We start from the raw sequence: 22834 nt of genomic DNA on the forward strand, positions 1-22834 counted from the left end.
GTCGGGTCCTTAAATTCATTTTTCCTTTATTTACAGGTTTAGGCGTGTCTGGCCATGAAGTTCAACATTTAATATCTGTTACATCCAAAAGGTCACAACATATTTGAGGACGCAGGGTTAAAAATGAGTGTTCAAACATTCTTTTTATTTAAATACGTTTTCTTGAAAGTCTTATTTGTTCAGCTGCTTTTAACTCTCTGTGAAGAAAAAGAGAACAATATAAACCTTTACTCCCCATGTCAAAGCACAACCACCCTCCCCACAGGGCATGACTCTCGCTTCGGGTGAGAGAGGTCCCAGATTCAAATCCCAGACGAGCCCCCATAAATATGTTGTGTCCGATAAAAGGGCACAACATATTGGAGGACACACGGTCAAAAATGAGGATTCAAACTTTCTTTTTGTTTAAATACTTTTTCTTGAAAGTCTTTTGTTCATGCTCTGCTGCGTGTAAACCAAGTGCTTAAAAGGTTACTTGTGTATTCATTTAAGCAAACAATCAAATGCATTTATAATTTTATTCTTTATATGAAACTGAGCAACAAAATATGTTGGTGTTTCTCTGAAACTACATCAGGTTACTGTGGGGGGGGGGAACCAAGAGGATCAAAGACCATATGAGTGTAATAACGTAAAGGGAAGTGGTTCAGTTGTGGGAAATGTAAAACTTGTGGGAACTGCAGAATAATTCAGATGATTATAGTCAAGTGTGTTTTATTATCTTTCAGTACAAAAGATACAATCAAAAATTAACAGTATTAAAGTTTACACATTTGCACACTTGAAATACACAGTTAAAGTCGTTACGTGAAAGCTGCAGGTTGATGTGAGGATGTGACGTTGACTTTCTCTCCCATCTGTGGAGCAACACTTTCCTCTAGTGGCCAAAGTATTCCTTCACGTTGTCAGCATTGGTCGGTCAGGTTGCAGTGTCGCAGACAGAATTACTTCAGTATGTCTGCTTAAAGCTGTAGGTTTTATAAAAAGAAAAAAAGGTTACATTTTTACTATATAAAATGTTCACAGTGCAGCGGATGTATAGTCTGTTTAGTAGCTGTGATGCAGGAAGGCTGAACATGGGATTTGATAAGCTGATTAACATTTCATTATTTACAAGGAATCAGTGGGACTGGACCATAGCAGTAGGATACTGACACACACCTACAGGAAGAGGGAAGATATTGACATCAATAATGGAGATAAAAAATGTGAAGAAAGGCCCTCCACAATGGTGTACAACAGTGGAGCCATGCCTTCCAACTGCAGTGGTGCAGGGTAAAAAAAAAGTTTAGGGGCTCCCATCCCCCCCAAAAAATGCATTCTCTAAACCCTTCAGAGCTACGCTGAAAACAACATGGAAACAAATGCAGCTGTGCTCTGTTTATCTAAAGCCTGCAATATAAAATAAAATATACAACAGAAATATCCTTTATTGTGCCTTGGTGGGGAAACAGCAGAATGACAGGCAGATGGTAGCATGCAGATACACATAATCTAAAATAATGACAATAAGATGTAAACTAATACAAAATGTACAACATGATAAAAACAGATCCTCCAACACCATTTAACAATGTACACGTCACCAGCTGCTTTTCCATTGACCATATAAATGAGATAAAATTATCTCATCCAAAATACAATAATTCACTAAACGACAATGGAAACAGCTTTTTTTCGCGTGGCGGGCAGTTATATGATCAACAAACGAATGTTCTGCGACAGGCGGAAAAAACAAGACAACAGGAAGAGATAGGAGGGTCATGAGGCAGAATGTTTTACAAGTGATCTTTAATTGTCTTATTTAATGGAAACAACTGAAATTGTGTGTGTGTGTGTGTGTGTGTGTGTGTGTGTGTGTGTGTGTGTGTGTGTGCGTGCGTGCGTGCGTGCGTGCGTGTGTGTGTGTGTGTGTTTTTCACGAGTGGAATATAAGTTTTACGCACACTTGTATTGAAAACAGACTGAATGAGCTCTGTAGATCTGCCACAGCTCTATGTGGGAGACGCTGTCCATCGTTGATGTTATTTTTGATCGCCCATTTGTCTCTCACTACCTGTAGTGGGTGGAGGAAGCATCCTGGGTCAGAGCTGGCCTTCCTCATTAGCTTTCCTAACCTCTTCCTCTCAGCTGTAAACTGCTGCTCACCACCAAAGAAGATCCCACTAAACGTACCACACTCTACAACTTACTACACCGTAGAAGATGGCTGCCACAACAGAGACGGGAGGTATGGATTGGGGTCTGAAAAACAGGCAGGGGTTGATAAGAGGGGTTATTCTGTAACTATGGATCTTTGAAACCAAATAGACTCTCAGTATCTCTTGTCTCTTGAAACAGAGTGAAGAATTCCAGAAAAGACGGTGACACTTCCCCACCTAGATAGACTCAGTCAAAAGTCTTCTTTGCTTTTTTTCTTGCTATAACTTCCTTACTTTAAGGTCTTGAAAGTTAGATGGAGGAAAGAAACAACTTAAAGTGAAAGACTGTCATTGCTTTATGACTGCTTTGATGCTAATGCTTTACACAAGCACACTTTGTTCTGTGAGGAAATTGGGAATCTTTTATTAAAAATATATGTATATATTAATGCAATTCACTTGGCAACTAGTTTAAGGATGAAAATGTAGTTTTGTTTGTCAATAATGAAACAATTCTTACATTAAAAAAATAAAATAGTAGTCTTCCAACATCTCTCTCTACCCCATTTTATTTCCTCAAGTCATTTGATTTCGATAAATTTAACACAAAATAACATTAACATCAAAGGGAAATAAATGGTTACAACAGATTATAAAGGCTTTTCTATAGACGTGTTGTAAACAGTGATGATAGCTGGAAGGTTGTCCTGTAGCAGTCAGTATTACAGCGTTTCTGGATAAGCGTCTCTGCTGTTGGATCCCAGTCTTATGGAGAGGATGCTCAGGGCTGCAGGGGGTCAAGGGGACAGACACACTGTTAAGTGAAAAATCAGCTGTGACCCAGAGTCTGAGATGAATGCAGCCAGCTGGGTCAGAGCTGACTCAACTCCACAGATAAGCTCTCTTAAATGTGTTATATCTTATCTTTTCTGACTGTCATACACGGCCATGTACGCAGAGAGATTGGTTCGCTCAGTGCATATCGTTCAGAACAGTTTCCAGATAATCTTAATTGATAATGAAGCGTCTGTGGAGCAGTGACGTGCGGTGAGGTTCATAGCCGGTGAGGCACCGATTTATTTCTGATCGGATTTGCAAATCTAGACCCCTACATGTTATTGTTTACATAAGGAAATTTTGCGCATGCGTACAATGCAATTTTTTTAACATGTGATGCTTAGCCACGCCGCAGAATAATTCTGTTATCTCAATCAAACTTAGACATGTAGATGATATTAATTTCCTGCTGTGCTTAACAGCAAAGGGAGAAACAGTTAAAGTACAACTCAAAACCACGTCTTTCTCGCTCACTGTATCAGCGCAGCTACTGTATTGCTAGATTGTTGTTACTGTGTCTTACTCTGCAGTTGTGGAGTCACAATGTCTGGGATAATGAGCGCCCCCAGCGATGAGGCAAGAGAACTGCCTGCCTCACCTCGAATCTTTTCTCTGCCGTTTCTGATCGCTCCTCGGCACACAAAACATGATACACACACAGTGGGTGACAATAAAAACACAGTATATTAAATACATAAGCTAAATTATGGAAAATCAGTTCATACATTAAATGTTTTTAACCATTTTATTGGCGACGAACAGACAGGAGGAGCATGCTCTCATAGAATAGCAACCGGTGCAGTTAGCGAGAGGTTGCGCAATCCCAGGTGAGGCTCAGCTTCCTGCTGCCTCACCAGCTTCGCTTCTGAGCATTTGAATGGGAAAAAGCGAAAATCCAGCGATTTTGAAGAAAAAAAAATCAGATTTGGTTAAATTAAATTAAAAATAGGTACTTTATAGTACAAACCACAGGGTGAAAATATCTTTATAAATGATTTTATTATTATATATTTTTCCATGATCTGTCTCCCCTGACCACACGTCACTGCTGTGGAGTATCTATTCAGGACACATAGCAACTATATCATGTAATGTATCAGCAATGCACTGCATTTAGGACAGGAGACCAACCGTGAACTGACCCACCACTGTGATCTTGATTCATATTGTATAAAACAGAGTTTGACTTGTGATACATTGCCCTTTTACTGCCCAGAGCTGGTCCTTATTTTTAAGCAAGTGCATTCCATCTTCTAATAAGATGGCAGGAGAGAAATTCAGCTGATTCGCATTTTCCTGAATTAAAATGAATGTGCAAAGATAACGGCCTAATAATCCCCAGAGGTTCCAGAGCAGACTCCATAGATAAAAAGAGACAACCCTTCCCAATGAGCTTCTTCAACATTTTTAAGTCGCTGGCTTTCTAAAGCAAGTGATGAAGATATTGAACAACTCTCCATAACAGACTTATAGAAGACATGCAGCGTCTTGCACTGAGGGACCGAAGCTTCCTCAGTAAGTGCATTCGGTTCTGATCCTTCTTGTAAACAGTTAAACTGCTGCATCTAGGTGAACACTGGCATGTTTATACTCCTCTACAACCTCCGCTCATTCTACCATGTTTGATCTGTTTCTGGAGAAATCTAAAATTTTTGCGTAGTTTACATTCAGCATAAAATGGTTGTTTTCACACCAAAGCGGCCCCCCCAGTTGTCTCTATGCAGCTTCTTGACCACCTTTGGTACACCTGACAACTGCAGAGGCATCTGAGTATTTCTGTAAACGACAGGAAGATGTTTTATACTGGAAGTCAGAGGTGTACAGTGTGAGAAGGAACGGTGGGAGTATAGTTCCTCGTGGTGCTCCTGGTTGGACACAAAGTCCGTCGGTTTCAAACTGTTGTCTGTTGTGGGGTAATCATTAATTCAGGTGATTCTAGAGATTCTGACAGAGCTAATTTGAGTTAAACTGGAGGAACAAAGGGAACCCAGGGTTCACAGTGTTGCCTGCTTTTATCATTTTTATGTCCAGTGAGAGGTAAGCAGAAATGCTAAGGAGGCTTAGCTGTGCCTCCATGTCCTGCAGTAGCTGTCAATCAGAAAAATGTGGATATTTGCAGACGGGAAGAAACTTTGCATGTGAAAAAAATTTGGGCCCCAATAAATTGTGATAGCAATATTTGCTTTAGTTTTGACGTGTAGCATCAAAACTTCATTTTGCACATCCTGAAGTATTAGGTTGAAGCACTTTAGAACATTTTTTTCCTGAACTCCAATCAGCCAAAAATGTTTATTTCATTTTTTATGAACATTGAATACAGAAAAAAGCATACCTACAATCACCACATGCTTGTGGACATGTATTTGTATTTTCTCCAAATATTTTTTTTTTCTACACCATTTGGTGGCGCCATGAGGGAGGAGGAATCTATGAGCTGTTGCTTAAATCAGTTTAAATTGGGATCTTTCTCTTGATAGATGTGTTCTATCAAAAAATGCAATGCACTCCACTGCATGGCTTAAACCGGCTGTGTTCCGTGTTCTCAAGTGGAAGTACACAGAACTCACCTTTACAGATCTGCTCACAGATTTTCTGTACAACCGAGTCTGAGGTTTTGTGATGGCTGCTCCAAAATTTTGATTTTTATTGTCCTTTAAGCCATCCTGGATCGGAGTCTTTGGACTATCTGCAGTTTGGAAGACCCGTTTGTGCCCTTCCTTTAACTTGGCTGATATTAAGAAATGTTGCTTCAATATTTCCACATGATATTTTTTCCTTAAAATGGAGTTCTGAGGGTTACACACTTCCCCCTTTCTTTTGCAAATATAACAGGGGTCCTTATATGATCTCATATACTTTATTTACAATAAAATTACACTGAAATAATGTTTTTATTACTTTATTTCCAATAAGATGTACTTTGACAGCTGTTAATAATGTAGTCATGAGTACAAAGGTAGTTTCTGTTTGTTGGTAAATTTGATTTCTTGTCACATATTTTCCCAAAACTACATTTTTTTTCTGCATCAAGTTATAATACAGGTAAGTACGTGTTTTTACAAACAATAGATGGAAGAGGAGATTTGCAGTCTTTTTGATTGTTGGTTTGAGCTACATTTTACATCACTACCACTGAAAGCTCAAGGCCAAACGCAGCACTTGCAGTGGTCAGCGAAGACGGATCCAGTTCCGCAGACCCGCTCGTACGTGGTGCCTCCAGCGCACATGTAGAACTTGGTCCTGTCGTCGGGGTGGACATAGAGACCGTCGGCCTTGCCGTTGCAGAAGCCAGATCCTGGAGCATGTGTAGTGGTGGTGGTGGTGGTGGTTGGAGACGTAGTGCTAGCGCCAGGCTTGGGGGTGGTGGTTGAGGGCATTGGTGGAAGCTCTGTACAGGCAGAATTGTAGTATTACTACATAAATACCACTCATAAACTGGTATTTTCCTTATGTAAAAAAGAAAACACTGATGAAGACATTGTATTTTTCTGGTTTGGACTGAGGTCGAATTCTACTACACCTCACCGATGTTAAGAAGACTGCGGAGATGGGACAGTAGAGGGTGGCTTCCTTCTCCACAGAATTTTCCAGCAAAGTCGTCTAAATCAAGGGCCCAAACAAAGGCTCCACCAAACTTCTGCTGCTGCAGGTAGTTGACCTGTTTGACCACACATAAGAGATGCTGTTGGAATCACCTCTCACACACTAAGTGTTCAGGGAGAAGCTCTTCGTACCTTGATCCTGTAGCTTTCCTTGTTGTCAAATCCTACCCACTCATTGTTTTTGGTTGCATATGGAACTTTCTGGTCATCGATCCACTGGATGGTGGTGTCCTTCACAAAGTTGCAGATCTACACAATAGAAAACATTGTCAGGAATATAGAACTTTGTATTTCATTTGTAGGCCATTACCCATCAAATATTACTAATATGATACATATAATAAGTAAGTATCCAAAGGCAGTTGTTTACTTCATAGTAGGACCAGAATCCAGCTTCACGGGTGTATGGTCCGGCTGAAGCGGGTCCACTTGCAGGGGCTCCAACAGCTGTGTTTGCCGATGTTAGACGGAATGTACGACCATAGGCTGCAAATCCCATTCTCAGCTTCTCTAATGGGGCGCCATTGTCTCTCCAGTACCTCATTGCGTAGTCCTAAGAATTTCGATTGAACAAAGATAAACATAAATAAACAAAAATACCATGGTACCAAAACAATCCATTCATTTTTCTGCACATGCATAGATAAGCCCTTACATCTTCCCCCATTCCTGTGATCTGTGCAAGATCATAGGAATGGGGGGCCTATCTCATGGATGGCAGATGGGGTGCACCCTAGACAGAGTGCAAGTCCTTCACAGGGCAAAACAGATTCACTCAGAACTAATAATCTTGCATTCACACAATCACACCTAAAGGCAAACTAGGGGACAGTTAACCTGACATATGTTTTAGGATGGTATAAGGATGCAAATGGATCCTTACAGTGTTGAAATAGATGAGGTCGCCTGAATCCTCAGATCCTTGGTACAGTGGGCTGTTATGGCCAGTGAACTGCTCCCAAGTTCCATGGAAGTCATAGGTCATGACATTGATGAAATCCAGTTCCCTAGGTAAACAAAACCCTTAGTCAACAACTCCCAGACTTCCTGTGAGAAACAACTTGACAAAGTACTTACTTGGCAACCTCAGCGACCTCGAATCCACCATCGATGGTTCCCTTTCCGGCAGGCACTGCAGCAGTCAGCATGAGCCGAGGTTTACCTGTGGCTGCAGCCTCTGCAGAATAAGCTGCAACAAGTTCCTGCAATAATTACCCCAAAACTGTGAGGATGGAGGTCAAAATAAAACATGGAAATATAGTTTAGTGTTGCAAAAGAAGGTTTGTTTTTTTTCAACCTACCCTGCAGAGAAGAGTAAACCTCTCCTTATCTTCAGGGGGGCTTCCACGGGCACCCGGGTACTCCCAGTCCAGATCCAGTCCATCAAATCCATGCAGCCTCAGGAATTTGATTGAAGACTGGATGAACTTCTGACGGTTTTCTGGTGTGGACACCATGATGGAAAACCTGGAGGAGACAGATTTTAAGGACCAAGACACTTTTTAGACAAAGTCAGCCGATAGTTATTGACATTTTGCTGCAGGTCATTTGTCTCAGGAGTTTAAAAGACAATCTGCACAGTTACTTACTGAGTGGAGCCAAAGTTCCAGCCACCAACAGCCAGCAGAGTCTTCAAGTGAGGATTCCTAGAAAAATAAAAATAAAACTGAATATTTGAAGAGCATGTAGTGCAGTGTTGAAAAGAAGTGAACATTGAAAGCTTTATGCTTTAAATGTTCGTCTGACATAACGATCTTAACTGTTCTGACTTACTTCAACTTCAGTTCGTTGAAGGCCTTGTAGAGGACATCGTCGTTCCATTCGTAGGTAACCAGCTCGTTGGCGTGATTGATGATGGAGAAGGCATAGATCAGAGAGGTACACAGAAAGGGGTCTACGTTTTGTGGCAGGTATTTGCCTTCACCAGGCCTATACTGAGACCAGTTGGTGAAATAGCACTCCATTCTGCTTGAGTATGCTGTGAAAGAGCAACAAAATATGAAATTATAACCTCAAAGTGGAGTTCTTCAAAATTAAGTATGTAAATCGTGTCGGTTGATGAAAGTATGTCTTATCTTACCCAGCTGGACAAGCACCAGACACAAGGCTTTGGTGGAAAAAAGAATAGGGAGACAAATGAAACCATACATTCAACAATACAGATGGACCTCATAATGGTTGTTGAACCATGATTTTTACAATACCTGTGAGCAATACGAGCCTTGCCATGTTGTAATTTTGTTTTTTTCTTACAACTTCTTTAGATGACTACAAGCAAAAAAAAGAAACAGAGTTTTTAAATTAGTAACACAAAAAAGTCAACATAGATAGTTTCAGCTAAACATCAGAGGACGTCCTTCCCCTCCTCAACTCACCGTGGGACCAGACCAAAAATCCAACGAGTGGCAGCAAACTGTGGTCTTTTATACACTGCTGAAGAGAGAAAGTGAGTGAGAGAGAGAGAGCAAAAGTTGTACCAACCTCCAACAAACTAGAATCATAAATATAATGTTTATTAGAATATGTAAAGATAAGATGGTAAAATGCTACATATGGATAATAATTTACTTAGTCAGGGTCTAGGTGTCATTGAGATTGTGCAACAAATTACATATTATCATATCATTGATCAGCCATATAGACCTTTGAGCACTGTACATCAGTACAATATTGTTGCTGTTGTCATGAGAACCTGCTAGGAGAATAGATAGGGTCAAAATAGTGCAGTAAATAAAATACTTAAGTCAGCTGCAGAAAGAATTTGCTATTATATTTATATATTAATTTACTTATGGCTGAATTTCCTGCATCAAGCAGACTGTAACTTTATATACCTGGAAAAAAAAAACATGCAACAGCATAAGACAGAAAATGGAATAACTTCAAAAGGGTGAGATTTTTCCATTTTACGTTCACACACAGGCAAGCTAGCAGAAAGGCTAATGGAGTATTTCTCCACCATAATTGGAGTTTTTTCTATTCAGAGCTTTGGTTGCTCTATCTTCCTTCTTTAGGAAACCACTGACTGTCACTCAACAATATATTCTTCAGCTTACAGGTCATATTTCTTCCCTCAGTGATTGTGATCTGCAGTACTGATCCACCCTGGGTCACAAAACTGGGATGAAAAGAACACGGTCAGCTGTGCAGATCAGCTTCAGAGTTGCATAATGGGGTTATAAAGCCGACACAAATAAACTCAGCAATATTTGATAACCTGAAATTAAATTACCAGTTAAATTCCAAGAAATTCTGATGATTCATGACCATGATGCATATACCTTGCAGCAATAATAAAACCACAAATGTAATGCCAGATGTCAAAGCATAACAAGATTTTTAAAATATAACATATTTCTGCATACTTTCAGTGTGACAATTTTATTTACTGAGTGCATATTAAAGTAGAGAGACCACTTTAAAAATATGCTTACGTATACTGTGTAAAAGTCCAGAACAGTACATTTTTTTAAATCACTTTACTAATATTTGGGTTGATAGTAACTAATTACATTTATTATATTACATTTACTATATTAATATTTATGTTGTTTTTTTAATTTACTTTTAGGAGCATTTTTTCTATCCTGTACTTTTACTTTTACTTGAGTCATTTTACTATAAAGTATTTCTACTCTCACTTGACTAAAATTTCTGGATTTTCTACCCACTGAATGAAAAACTTGAATAGACTTTTTTACTAAATAATTTTTTCTCTTACTTGAGTCATTTCTTGGACGACTGCTTTTTACTTTTGAGTAAAAATATGTAGAAGTAGTGCTGCTCCTCCTTGTCTACGTGTTTGCTGTACTCTGCCCACCTCTACTAATATCTCCCATATGTCGGCACTAAACTTTGTAATGAGTACCGTCAACCTTCTAGTTGTAGTAGATTTATAGTTCAAATTTTATTCACCATGGTATTTTAATACCTCTCTCATTATTACACAGCGTTAAAAAATTAAATATAATCATACTTATGTAACTGATGTGCAGGACATAAATACCAGGATAAACCTGATGTTTATCAGCTGAAATCTTTATTAGGGTTCCAAGCCCTGCAGCAATGATGTGACAGCATCAGCATGAAACTCAATACATTTAAATCATCTATGCAACAAGGTGACAAAAAGTTACCGATTTTAAGAATTATTGAAGTTACGCACTGACAAGGAAACACAAAAGCTAATTAAGTAAAATTAGCCTTTGTGTTTGAAATAATTCAATTCAGTTTATTTCTATAGCAGTAATTCATAACAAACGTCGTCTCAAGGTGCTTAACAGAGAAATCAGTTCAGTCACACATACATTCCATTTGACCCTTGTTATCAAACAGTACGATATGCTCAATTAATTATTCAAAGTAGATGAAAATGTTTCTATGTAAGAAACCAAGCAAATAGCATCGAGTCTTTGACTTTCAGCATTCATTCTTCCTGGACAAACACGTAGCAACAATCGCTTCAAAGTCTTGTTAGGGGATGCAATTCCATGCAAAATATTTTGTACAGAATTGATACGGGTGGGTCGGTCCGTGTATGGATTTTGTACAAAACTGCGAATTTTGCTTTATTTGAATATGATTTAGAAACGACCGCGTCTTTCAACAAATAAAAGTTGGAAAAGAAAAATGCTTTTTGATCTTTGAACTTTCTGATATTAAAAGATTCAATAGAGCAAATGGTGGTCATCTTTTCAAGTTTCAGATATTACATGTTTTTGCTATGTATTCCTTAACATAGGAAAACCTTTTTGATATCTCCAGCAAAGGTTTAGTCATGATCAACGTCATGATCTGTAGTTTTCTGTAGTGAAAACTACAGAAAAAAAGCAAAAGACAGGTTACGAAACAAATTTCAGCGATTCCTTTGAACTAGAGATTTATGTTATGTTGTCGTCAGGGTGGCCTGTTTATCTAATTGCACTATAAATATTAATTAGCTTGATAGCTAACACGTTTTATACTTCTAGTGGTGTTTACTTGTCTTTGAGTGACATGTTCTTATCACCGGTTGAATAGTCATCGAACTGAAAAATAAATTAAACTCCTGGTATTTTCTGCACGTCTAATAAATGATTGTTCAAGTGGAAAGGATGAGAATTTATATCAGGTTGGCGCAGATAATCCTAAGGTGTTGTGGTAGATGGTGGTGATGGTGGTACGAGTTTGTCTCACAATCGATAGAGTGCCCATTCAAGACCTCTCTCTGCTGTTGTGACTTTGGGCAAAACACGTCACTTGAGTTGCCTGCTGGTGGTGCTCAGAGGGCCTATAGATTATTGCCAAGAGGAAAATTAAAGTCATCAGACCCAACATGTAGATGACATAGAGGCCATTATGGCTTTATGTCGTTAGGTGTAGATCAGTGTTTCTCAACCTTTTTTGGCCCAGCGCCCCCCTAGCCTTTATCCAGGTTCCTCACCGCCCCCCAGTAAGAATTTGTAGGCTACTTTGCACTGACTATTATTTTATCATTAATATTACTATCACTATTATAGATGTTTTGATTTTTATGCTTGTTTCTGTATTTATCATCAAAAATAATTTCCCAGAGAACAAAAAAGTCATGGGAATAGAAATTTTTTTCACAGGCGTCTACAAAAAATGCAATAAACATTCAAGTTAAAATCGGTAGGCCTAACAGCAGCCAATCAGAATGGAAAAAATATTCTTATTTTGTGCCATTTTCTAGTTGTTAAATGTTGCACAAAATGACCAGATAAAAGATGTTCAACATGCCAGTTTAAACTTTGAACTATTTGCAAAACGACTGAGCTCTGCAGCATTAAAACATGGATAGAACTGTAACTACATTAATCATAACTCTTCTTCTCTTCAGTGTTTCTGTCAGTTTCTGGTAGTGCAGCTCTGTGCTGCCTTCAGGAGAATGGGACATCAGAGTATCATCCATAAAACTTCACCCACATGGAATTTAATGTGCAAACCAGAGCTTTCAGTGGAAAAACAAAAGTTCCAGATCTTTTTAATGCCATACAGATATGATACAGAAACATGGATTATATATTTATATAGACCTTACTATTGATTTATAGATTAATAGTTTTACTGAACAGAAATTACAAAGAACAAATCTGGTTCTTAATCAAATCCTAATGAGGCGGTATAAATTATAAAGTAACAGAGAGGTTTTTATTAATGTAATGCTTTAATTGGTGACTGTGTTGTATAACTTTATATTTTTTGTTTTTATGATGTAAAGCACTTTGAACTGCCTTATTGCTGAAATGTGCTATACAAATCAACCTGACTTGACTTGACTCATTCTGTGCCGCATTGATGCAGTAATTCATGTTAAAGGAGACCCAATTAACTATTATGGCCATAGAACAGTTAGGAAAAGCCCAGATGATTATATTATTATATATCAACACCAGTTCTGTCAGGAGGAATCGGCCAAAGTTCCAGCAAACTCCTTTGAAGAGATTTCTGTAGGAAACCCAACGTACCTGACCCAAATCAAACAATTTATAGGCCTCTACATTCTACAGAAATGTATATTCTAAGGAATTGTTTGAAAACTTCATAAGAACTTTTTAACTTTGTTAATCAAAACTGAAACACAAAAACTTTAGTTTGATTCAATGCCAGGCAGTTAGGAAAAAAACATATTACTTACAACACAGTATTCATAACTATCAGGGTTCAGCTGTAACATTCTATTCATGTTAATCATAAGTGTATTTTCAAATAGACCAGTCTAGAAAAATAAACCTTTATTGACCAATGTAACTCTAAAAAATGCATACATACATATATAAATATACACAATTATTGAATTATTTTTTGTTGTTGTTAACCTTTATGTATATAAAACCAATTTGATGGGCCTTGACTGTAATACCCTACACCTCCTTTCAGAGGGTCACAGGTCAAATACAGAATCTGAAGGAAGTCTGATCGGTAACTGCCCTGATTTTCTCTGGCTGTGCCGATGACCTCTGGACTATTGTTATCTGTGCAGCTGACGGGTCAAGCTTCAAGGATCTCACCTGTGTGTGTGTCATCTCATCCTCTTCTGAAATTAGACCTACTAAAGTTGGGTCATCTCTAAGTGATGTGATGTGTGAAGAGCAGTCATGGGAGACACGAACACGGAGGAACGGGTGAGAAGTAATAAGACCTGATCTGTGTTCTTTGTGTGATTTTGTTGAAGCCAGAACCAAAGTCCATAAATATGTACAGGCAGCAGTTCGGTCAGCCATTCACAACTCAAAAACATTGTAGAACCAGAATCTTTTCTTTTTACATCATGTTGACCAAAATCATGCATACATATGAAGTGTGTGTTGATGTTGTAAGACTGTTTGTAAAGGTGAGCTCAGGCAATAACAGACTGTCTGACTTCATAGCTGCCATCAGTCTATTGTAACCTGAGGTTTTTGATCTGAATCCATATCTATATTGCCTTTATCTTTCATTTTTCAAGAAACACAAAGGCAGTTAAGATGGGTGTAAAAAAGTAATCGGTATTTTTATATCTTGCATCCTGTTTATGTAAGAGAACAAAAATAAATTATTAATCTCTCTATTGATAACATGAGTAAAAAACTTCATAAGGTATTTAGAACGGTTTCATTATGTCAACAATCCAAGGTCCATAAGATCAGTTCGTTTCAATCAAATGTTTCATTATTGTTGGATTCAGTGGAATAAAAATTAAGAACAAATATATTAAAATTCTGTCATAAAATCCATAAGTTTCAACCTAAAGAAACAAAAATATGTTGCTGTATACTACAAAATATCACTCAATCTATCAAGCAATATATTCCTATATATATGAGATTTCATATCTGGGAAATTCATATTTTCCAATATATTTCCATATCAGCAAAGAGCATATAGGTATGTAACACACTAAGTACTTGTCACTCTTTAAATAGGCCAGCTAACACATCTGTGATGCAAATTAGAGGACACAACTTTAACACGCCTATATGTTCAAGTTATTTTAAATGTATTTTTAGAGGTATCATCATCATTAGTTTATTATTTATAATGATTCGATTGAATAATAATTCAAAAGTAACATCTGATTTTTAGTCATTAATATTTAATATTTTTATCTATTATTGATTTTTAAGTTATTTCAGTGTCCTTTGTGGGATTTTCAAACATTAACAGAAAGGTATTGACAATTTTATCCACATGTGCATGCAGCTCTCATTTATGAATGACTTCTGAACATAAAGCTTCAGCGAAGCACAGAGATAATCTGGGGCCTTCTAGATATGCACCGATCCGATACTGAAAACATTTCTAGATCTGGTATCAGTGGTGACGTGGCCTATGCATGAGGTCAGATCTGTTAGGTCTAATTCTATGCTTTGTTCTTTGATTTCAAAACAGCTATTTTCAAGAGGCTATGTTTCCACAGAATATTTTGATGAAGAAAAAAATATATTAATCACCTTGAAAGTGGCAGAAACATTTCTAAGTGATGTTTAAAATGGTATTTACTGACACGTAGCTATCAAATGACAAATTACTCTCTTAATTCTTGATAAATAAATAAATAAATAAATAAATAAATAAATAAATAAATAAATAAATAAATAAATCCTACATGTATTCTGAAACGTACAAAGCAAATTCAAAAGTGTCAAATGTTTTGGTGTTAGTAGACTTTGTGCAAAAGCAGAGTTAATTTTACTCTCATAGAGTCACATTCTGTTTATGTAACTCTGGGGTGTTTATTATTAGTAGTTAAAATCCAGTGTTAAATCAAAGTGTTTCGTATCAGATCTAGAGGTGTTAAAATAGAATCAATAACTCTTTACTTCTTAACTCTGATCTCCACCAGCGGCTCTAACACTGAAGGAGTTATTTCACCGACTGCGCCCAGAATCACAGATTCCAAGCGAAGCGACAGAAGCCAAGTTATTTCAGGACTATTTACTTTCCACCTGTCTGAGGTGTTTACCACGCTTGGTAAGTCTTTTTTTTCTGAGATGGTTTATAACTATTATTTTGAGTTGAGCTCAACCTGTATGACTGACGTCACGTTCGCCACACGGCTCGGTGTTAGCATATTTAGCTTAGCATGCCGAATGTTAGCGGAGTATAAGTGTTGGAAAATATCGAGCCGGTGAACATTTAATCAAATTCTTGGCTAACTTGAACAGATCCGTAATAATCTGGAGTATGTTTTTTCATGATGTTGAACGTTTACATGAATATTGGTCAGATTTATCAACCTTTCTGATCGATTTTTTTCCTTTGAAAAAATATAAAAGGCTTTTTCACGTTGAGCGCATTATTCCCGCTGTTATGTCTTCTTATAGTTTTGCAGCATGTTTTAATCCTTTTATTGTATATATTAGATCCAGTCTGGTTGAGGATGAATCTCCAGTCGTCAGCCTAACCTCTCCCTCCCGATCCCTCCATGGATTCTTCGAAGATTCAAGCTCCAAAAATGATTATGTAAGTGTTAATATCTCTGAAACTCTACATTTCTGTAATTGAGGCTTGTTGTTAGAGTTGTAGTAAAAATGTATTCCTTCGCTCCATTCCTCAATTCCTTAATTACAAATAACTCTTAAGAAGTTAAAGAAGAACTCTGTGAGAGTTAATATTAAGATCTAACACTGAATTAGTGTTAGTAAGTGTTAAATTATTAACTCCAGCAGATTTGATATTTGACACTTTATAAGAGTTAAAGTACTAACTCTCCAAAAAGAGTTAAATAAACACTTTCTGGTGTGGACCCATATAGACACTTTAAAAGTGTTGAAATCAAATCTGACAGTGTTAATCTGGGCCTCCTGGATTTGCTGTGTATCGATTCACCCATCCTATTCCCATCCTGTGCTAACAGATTATCTTGCTAATGTCTGAGTCTAATATTCAACTGCTTCTCAAAATGGTAAATTGTCTCCTTTAAATATAGAAATATGTCAGTACAGTTGTGAATTTCATTTGTTAGCATTTCAGGTCAGTTAGGATGTTTAACTCACCCAAACTTGACCTAGAACCAACTAACCTGTAACACAAGCCTCCTTTTTCTGTACTATAGGACAAACGCTTAATTTGTGCACGTCATAAGCGTCTGAGTGTTTTTATGCAACAACGTGAGGGAGGATATGAGTCGTCTCATAGCCGGTTGCGAAAGTGAATGGATAAATGTAACAGCACCCCCTAGTGTTTTTCTCGGGAACAACGGGATGAAAATATTGTATGTTTCAACCTGTAACACTTTCTCCTTCTCAACGAACCTCCTGTGAATGGCCCAACACTCAAATATATGGATATAGATAAGTCCATTGAATGTGATTCTGTGTGAGAACCTGAATTTGAACATACATATAAAAACGATAGGTTGATCACAGCTTAGGGATTTGTATCAACAAGTCTAAATCTGATTTTGTCTGATGAAGAATTTTTTATCTCTTTACTGGGTCATTTAATGGGTCAGGGTTATCAGGCAGTCTGTGGTTCGTCTGATTATGCAAACGTTTTTCTGAACCGTGTTTGACGGTTTATATGACAAGAACCTCCTTTAAAAAACGGTCATGTAGCAATATTTCTTTTTTTAAAGCTAATCTTGACACAACAATGTTTCAAATTGCCACCAAAGTGCAACAACTGTCTTATGTTAAACATTTTGTAACACCTTAGTCGGATTACACAAATTGTCTTTTAAAGTGATATAATATTGTGATATGGATCATATTTGCTGCATTTGTTCAAAAACCTTCTAATGTCTTCAGAACTGAGTCAGACACAATGAGATTTTATCACTGATTTATTTTGTGCTCCTGAGCAGCACTCTGGAGGTTAAGCAGTAATGGACACTTTGGACAGATTTCTCTAACATACAGTGTGAATGTTCAATGAAATGTTATAATTTCTAGAGGATGCTTTTCTGGCTTAAGGCCAGTTGCAGCACTTGCAGGAATCCCAGTAGACGAGACCAGGCTGACAGTGGTGGAGGTAAGTGATTCCCTGGAAGCACTGGAAGTAGGTGGTCTTATCAGCTGCATTCTCGTACAACCCATCAGGACGACCGGCGCAAAAATCGGCAATGGGATCCCTGGTGGTTGTGGGTCGCGGTGTGGTGGTTGGTTTTGGAGCGAAACCTTCATACGGGGACAACAGAAAAAAATCAATCTATAGATTAAGTGGTTAAAAAAGGACATGCTAAAAGATAGTAGAAGAGAAGAAGGAAATATACCCATTGACATTCTGAGGTGGTTGACGAGGGGGTATTGTCCATCTGAACAGAACGATCCGCTAAAGTCATCCATGTCCAGAGTCCACACATGAGCACCGCCCAAAGACGCTGAAGTCATAAACTGGACCTACAAGATCAATAGAAATGGCCATCAGTTTGATAGAAACAGATAATGAGTGAACAAATGAATGAAAAACAGTTTTACTTACCTTGGAAGAAATGCTGCGTTTGTCATCATAGCCCACCCAAGCACTGCTGTAGGTGGCATAAGGAACTTGCTGCTCAGAGATCCAGGAAACTTCTGCACCGTTGATGAAGTCACAAATCTGGAAGCAGAACCAAAACAGAACATTGAGTTGTAAATACTTAAACTTGGCACAACTAATGTAAAGATCCAACTTTCTGCTCTAAATGCGCTTTTTCTCATTACATGTAGATCAACATATTCTGTTGTAGTTTTATTCCACCGCTTTTACAAAAAACGTTCATTATCGTGTTTATTTCTGATGTGTGCCATAAAGTTAACCGAGTTCATTAATGTTGAAGCCATACCTCGTAGTAGGCCCAGAAGCCGGCAGTACGGGTGTAGGGTCCAGCGTCTGCGGGGCCGTTGGATGGAGCTCCAAGGCCGTTCGCCGATGTGCTGAGACGGTAGGTCCGGCCGTATGTTGGGAAACCCAGGAGCAGCTTCTCTGCTGGTGCCCCCAGAGATATCCAGTGAGACACTGAAGAGTTCTGTGGAAAAATAGTTTAAATGTGAAAGGTTTTGCAATGTGGATATAAAACATTGACTCAAACTTGATGAAGTGTGTCCAGAAGGCTGGTTGGGTTGACAAGCAACAGTAAACTAGGATCTTCAAATTAGAATCCAATAAACAATAAATACCACTTTAATGTACTTTTGATATTTTTTTTTATTCAATCTATATTCTCTCAGTGTGAATGTAGATTGAATATGTTATTAACTTATATTTACAAGTCAATTGAGAACCTGCCGTCCAGTGTGATCTAGTTCTAGTTTCTTACAATGTTGAAGTGAAATTGTGATCCGATGTCAACAGAGCTGCGGTACAGTGGGCTGTGGTGTCCAGTCACTGGCTCCCAGTATCCATGGAAATCGTAGTTCATGATGTTCATGAAGTCCATGTGGCTGTTGGAATACAGGGAGAAACAGCATTTTTGATTAACATGAAGGCAAAATTGATAGAAAATTGGAAAATGAGGCTGTTTTTAACAATTAGGTCCTGTGAACGGCTGTCTGTTGATCCCATTAACTTTGGTCAATGAACAATTTCAAACTATTTCAGAATCAGATTTATCTCAATGAAGAAAACCTGAACACAAATATTTTAAAAAGACAAAAAATATATTTTTTTCTTTCTTGTAAATATGTGTATACACAGTGTTTTTACAAAAGTGGAAAAGCAAGAATGAATTAATGCAAATATGCAAGTATTGATCTGTAAAAGCAATGTATATACACATTTGAAACAACTGTATAAGACAGCAAACAATTTATCTAAATTAATCTAAAGCAAAATATGTTCTTAATATCTTTGTTTGCTGAGAATATTAAATTGTGGTAATAAAACAATCCAACCTCCATTTTGAGGGTCATGTGTTTAGGGGTATAAAGAAAAGGATGTGATATTTCCCAGGTTTTCAAATCATTTAGACTTGACCCCAACTATACAACATCATGCGACCGGCACCTACTTTTAATATTATATTTGTTAAACAAAGATTAACCCTGTTTGTGAGAATCAAAGATCTTCGCTCCTTATATAAAACTTAAGAGGAAAATAAGCAGCAGGTGCTGCAGATTAAATTCCCTTTTTAATAATCAACAGGTGTGACCGCCTCTTTATAAGCAGTTGCTTTTACCAGTTTGCTGATCTGGGATTTAAGAATGTCTCTTCCTCTCAGTCTTGACCAGAATAGATGTACAGTACAAGCATAAATGACTTCAGGTTTGTGAAACTTACGCTGCGATCTTGCTGACGTCGTATGCGTTGTCAATGTTTGAAACGAAGCCGGCCACATTGGATGAAAGTAGCAGCCTTGTCTTCCTGTTGTCTGTGGCGTCATCCTGGAACGCTATTGCCAGCTCCTGTACGCAGAAATACAAAGATTTCAATTTTTAAATGAGAACCTTTGTTTTGACACTGAAAATAAGCAAAAATCTAATGTACGATTCCATCTTGAATGATCCTATCTTACATAAGGACTAAGGACAAACTTCTCCAAAGCAGAAGTTAAATAATAGATAACAGCACATCAGAAGTTGCTGTAATGGGTAGTGATGAAGGGTCTGCTTACCGAGACCAGCAGAGTGAAGCGCTCCTTGTCCTCCGGTGGGCTGCCGTTGTGTCCAGGATACTCCCAGTCCAGATTCAGCCCGTCAAAGTCATGGGCGCGCAGGTAGCTGATTGCTGACTTAATGAAGGCCTGTCGGGTCTCTGGTTTGCCAACCATGGCAATGTATCTGAACGGAAAATATTTTATGTCTGCTATAAGGATTCAGTACTTAAGAAACATGCATTAAACAGTAAGTGTTGATAAATTGGGACTTACGGGCTCACTCCATTTACAGTGCCTCCGACAGACAGCAGAGTCTTCAGGGCAGGGTTGCTAAGTGACAAAGATAGGCAGAAAATAGAGTAAACCTTAAAACAAGTAAAGAAATTTCCCATCATAATCATGCCAGGCCAATGTAGTTTAAACAGCTTAGCAGTGGGCTAGAAAACTTGAATATTTTCATCCATCCATTTATTGCTTTGTGGTTATCTGGGATCAAGTCCAGGGGGAATCCCTGATGTCCTTTTCCTCTGTGAGACCCAAAACTCATTTTGGGGAATCCCAAGGATTCCCTGGCCAGCTGGGATACAGAATCTCTCAAGTGAGTTTTGGCTCTTCCCCAGGGAAATCTTCCAAAGGAGGCACAGGAAGCAAACTGATCAAATAACCAACCTCCTCTGAATGACTGGGCCTTCAGATCCTGTTCATTATGCCGGATTGTTGAAAAGGTTTCTCCAATCCTAGATACATCATACTCCTGCAGTATTTCCCCCACAAAACCCCCCATAGGGCATGGTTGCAAGGTTCAACAATTCATCAGAGCCTCTTCCATAACACCCCTCTCAAGCAGCCTGGTAAAGAAGGTACTGCCTCTTGAGAGTTGGAACATGCTCTCTAGTGATCTTTCCTAAAAGTTGGAGCCATCGTAAGATCCTGCAAGTGAGCGCTTTGGCTAATTCTGCTATGTTTCCTTAGATCAGGAGAGTCAAACTCCAGTCTTTGATGGCTCTGCAACTTTTAGACGTGTCTTTTTAGCAACATGCTGTAATCAAAACACTGAATTTCCTCTTCAGCATGCGGTCTGGCACTCTGGAGTTCTGCCAATAAAATTTGATTCAGGTGTAAGGGTAAGTAACATACTTTTATTAGACCATAACAGTTTTGTTTTTGTCTCTCTTGGTGTTGCTTTCAGGGTTCCATTATGTTTTTAGTCAATTTTGTGCCCCATAAAATAATATCTGTGGCTTGAGAATCATACAAGCCATGGCAGACAGATGCTCTTGGACTTGGCAAATACGGACATGAGAAATCGTGTTGCTATACAGACTTACTATTTCTTGAGGCCGTTAAGGCTGGCGTACAGCTCCTGATCGTTCCACTCAATGTTAGTGATCTGGTTGAAGTTGTTGATGGTGGCCAGAGCGTAGATGACATGGGTGCAGAGGAACGGGTCGATGTTGTCCGGGGTGAATTTACCACCGCTGGGTCTGTACTGGGCCCAGTTGGTCATATGACACACCAACTTGTTGGATGAAGCTGAGGGCATTTGGAGATAAGCCATAAAGATGGTCAGCATTCAGTCTAAAAAAAATGCAACTTTATTATTTTACAGCAGAAACTCACCGATGTGTGCGAGGACCAGAAAGCCCACGGCGGCTAACAGACAAAGAGAGAGAAAGATTATGAACCAAGATAACATAATTTTATTCATATTATGTTAATAAGACCAAGAGGAAGATAAAACATATTTGTTGTGCACCAAACCCAAATTATCAACCTGTTCCTATGGCCTGGTTCATATTTGTTTCAATATGTATCTTTTTATATATATATCTCATATACATATTATATATTCTTTACATATTTTGACAGCTATACAAACAATTCAGTTCTATTTTGTTCATTTCTACAGCTCTGTTTCACAACAAACCTTGTCACAAGAAACTTTGCAAAAATTAGAATTTCAATTCAATCACACATCAATTCCAATCGATCCAAGTTATCAAACAGAGCATAAAACTCAGCTTAATGTTCAAATTAGTTTTAAAAATGTTCTTGCATCGGATCATTGGCATATGATTAAATAATAATAATTAACACATTTTGGTATAAATGAAAAAAAATATAGCTGTTTTTTTTCTTCCTGCGTTTTGAAGCAATCTGAAAAAAATCGTCAAAGCTGTATTTCCTTTCACTGGGCTGTTGACAGGAAATTAAATTTCTTACATGTTTGTTCAACCACAATTATAAACAAGGTTTTCATTTCTCATGTTGCCATGCATGTTAGTTTATCTCAATATTTGGACATACCTATAACTGAAACAAAAGTTTCAGTTATAGGTAGTTTCAAATTTTCCAGCTGCTAAGCTCTTAATGTTTGAGGCACAAACTTCTGTATCATCTTATATAATCACCTAAACAGTTCAAATCTATCATCCAAACTTTGCATAATGATTATGATGATCATGATGAGCAAGTAGAAGGAGGAGCAGCAACAGCAGCTTGACAATCATATATATTTGACACACAATAAAATCCATTCATTGCTGTCTTTGCTTTGAATGCTCATCGGCTTAAATAGTGAATGAAGAAGGTTTACCGAGGAGAAACTTAGTCATTTTGTCCCGGTTGGAGTTCCAGTGCCTTCACTGCTGCAGATCTGCAACGCCAAAGGAATGAACAACATAAAACAACAGCTGCTAAAAGCGTTTAACAAAGCTGTTAACAGAAAGTGTGTAGGTTTTAAAAATGTAATAATGTAA

General features: G+C 38.0%; 2 protein-coding genes across 3 annotated transcripts in view; both read right to left on the bottom strand.

Annotated features, from left to right (window-relative positions):
* Positions 1-5861: 5861 nt before the first annotated feature.
* On the bottom strand, positions 5862-8985 carry LOC103465448 (acidic mammalian chitinase-like). 2 transcript variants are annotated; one of them, XM_008410273.2, is made up of 12 exons: positions 8956-8985; positions 8785-8848; positions 8661-8687; positions 8354-8558; positions 8170-8226; positions 7882-8047; positions 7658-7782; positions 7464-7587; positions 6951-7133; positions 6713-6829; positions 6504-6636; positions 5862-6366 (listed from the first exon to the last, which is right to left on the bottom strand). In XM_008410273.2, exons 2-12 carry the CDS (start codon positions 8807-8809, stop codon positions 6119-6121), a joined length of 1410 nt encoding a protein of 469 aa, XP_008408495.1. In that variant the 5' UTR covers positions 8810-8848; positions 8956-8985; the 3' UTR covers positions 5862-6118. The 2 variants fall into 2 exon arrangements, with proteins under 2 accessions (XP_008408495.1, XP_008408494.1); XM_008410272.1 differs by lacking the exons at positions 8785-8848; positions 8956-8985 and having other exon boundaries at positions 8661-8730.
* Positions 8986-17335: 8350 nt separating this feature from the next.
* The window catches only part of chia.1 (chitinase, acidic.1), a 5650-nt gene continuing 151 nt past the window's right edge, over positions 17336-22834 (bottom strand). Inside the window, exons 2-12 of the mRNA XM_008410274.2 lie at positions 22672-22731; positions 21696-21728; positions 21404-21608; positions 20349-20405; positions 20094-20259; positions 19760-19884; positions 18801-18924; positions 18327-18509; positions 17984-18100; positions 17775-17901; positions 17336-17679 (exon numbers count right to left, since the gene is read on the bottom strand). Coding sequence (XP_008408496.1) covers positions 17471-17679; positions 17775-17901; positions 17984-18100; positions 18327-18509; positions 18801-18924; positions 19760-19884; positions 20094-20259; positions 20349-20405; positions 21404-21608; positions 21696-21728; positions 22672-22690 — 1365 coding nt within the window. The 5' untranslated portion in view covers positions 22691-22731 and the 3' untranslated portion in view covers positions 17336-17470. The remainder of the gene's footprint in view (positions 17680-17774; positions 17902-17983; positions 18101-18326; positions 18510-18800; positions 18925-19759; positions 19885-20093; positions 20260-20348; positions 20406-21403; positions 21609-21695; positions 21729-22671; positions 22732-22834) is intronic.

This window comes from Poecilia reticulata, linkage group LG5, assembly GCF_000633615.1.
Source record: "Poecilia reticulata strain Guanapo linkage group LG5, Guppy_female_1.0+MT, whole genome shotgun sequence".
Lineage (NCBI taxonomy): Eukaryota > Metazoa > Chordata > Actinopteri > Cyprinodontiformes > Poeciliidae > Poecilia > Poecilia reticulata.

Coding starts and splice junctions, on each gene's coding strand:
- LOC103465448 (XM_008410272.1), bottom strand. CDS start 8,730: ATGTATGGTTTCATTTGTCTCCCTATTCTTTTTTCCACCAAAGCCTTG. Junction 7,783..7,881: donor GGTTTACTCTTCTCTGCAGG/GTAGGTTGAAAA, acceptor TAATTATTGCAG/GAACTTGTTGCAGCTTATTC. Junction 7,134..7,463: donor ACCTCATCTATTTCAACACT/GTAAGGATCCAT, acceptor CGAAATTCTTAG/GACTACGCAATGAGGTACTG.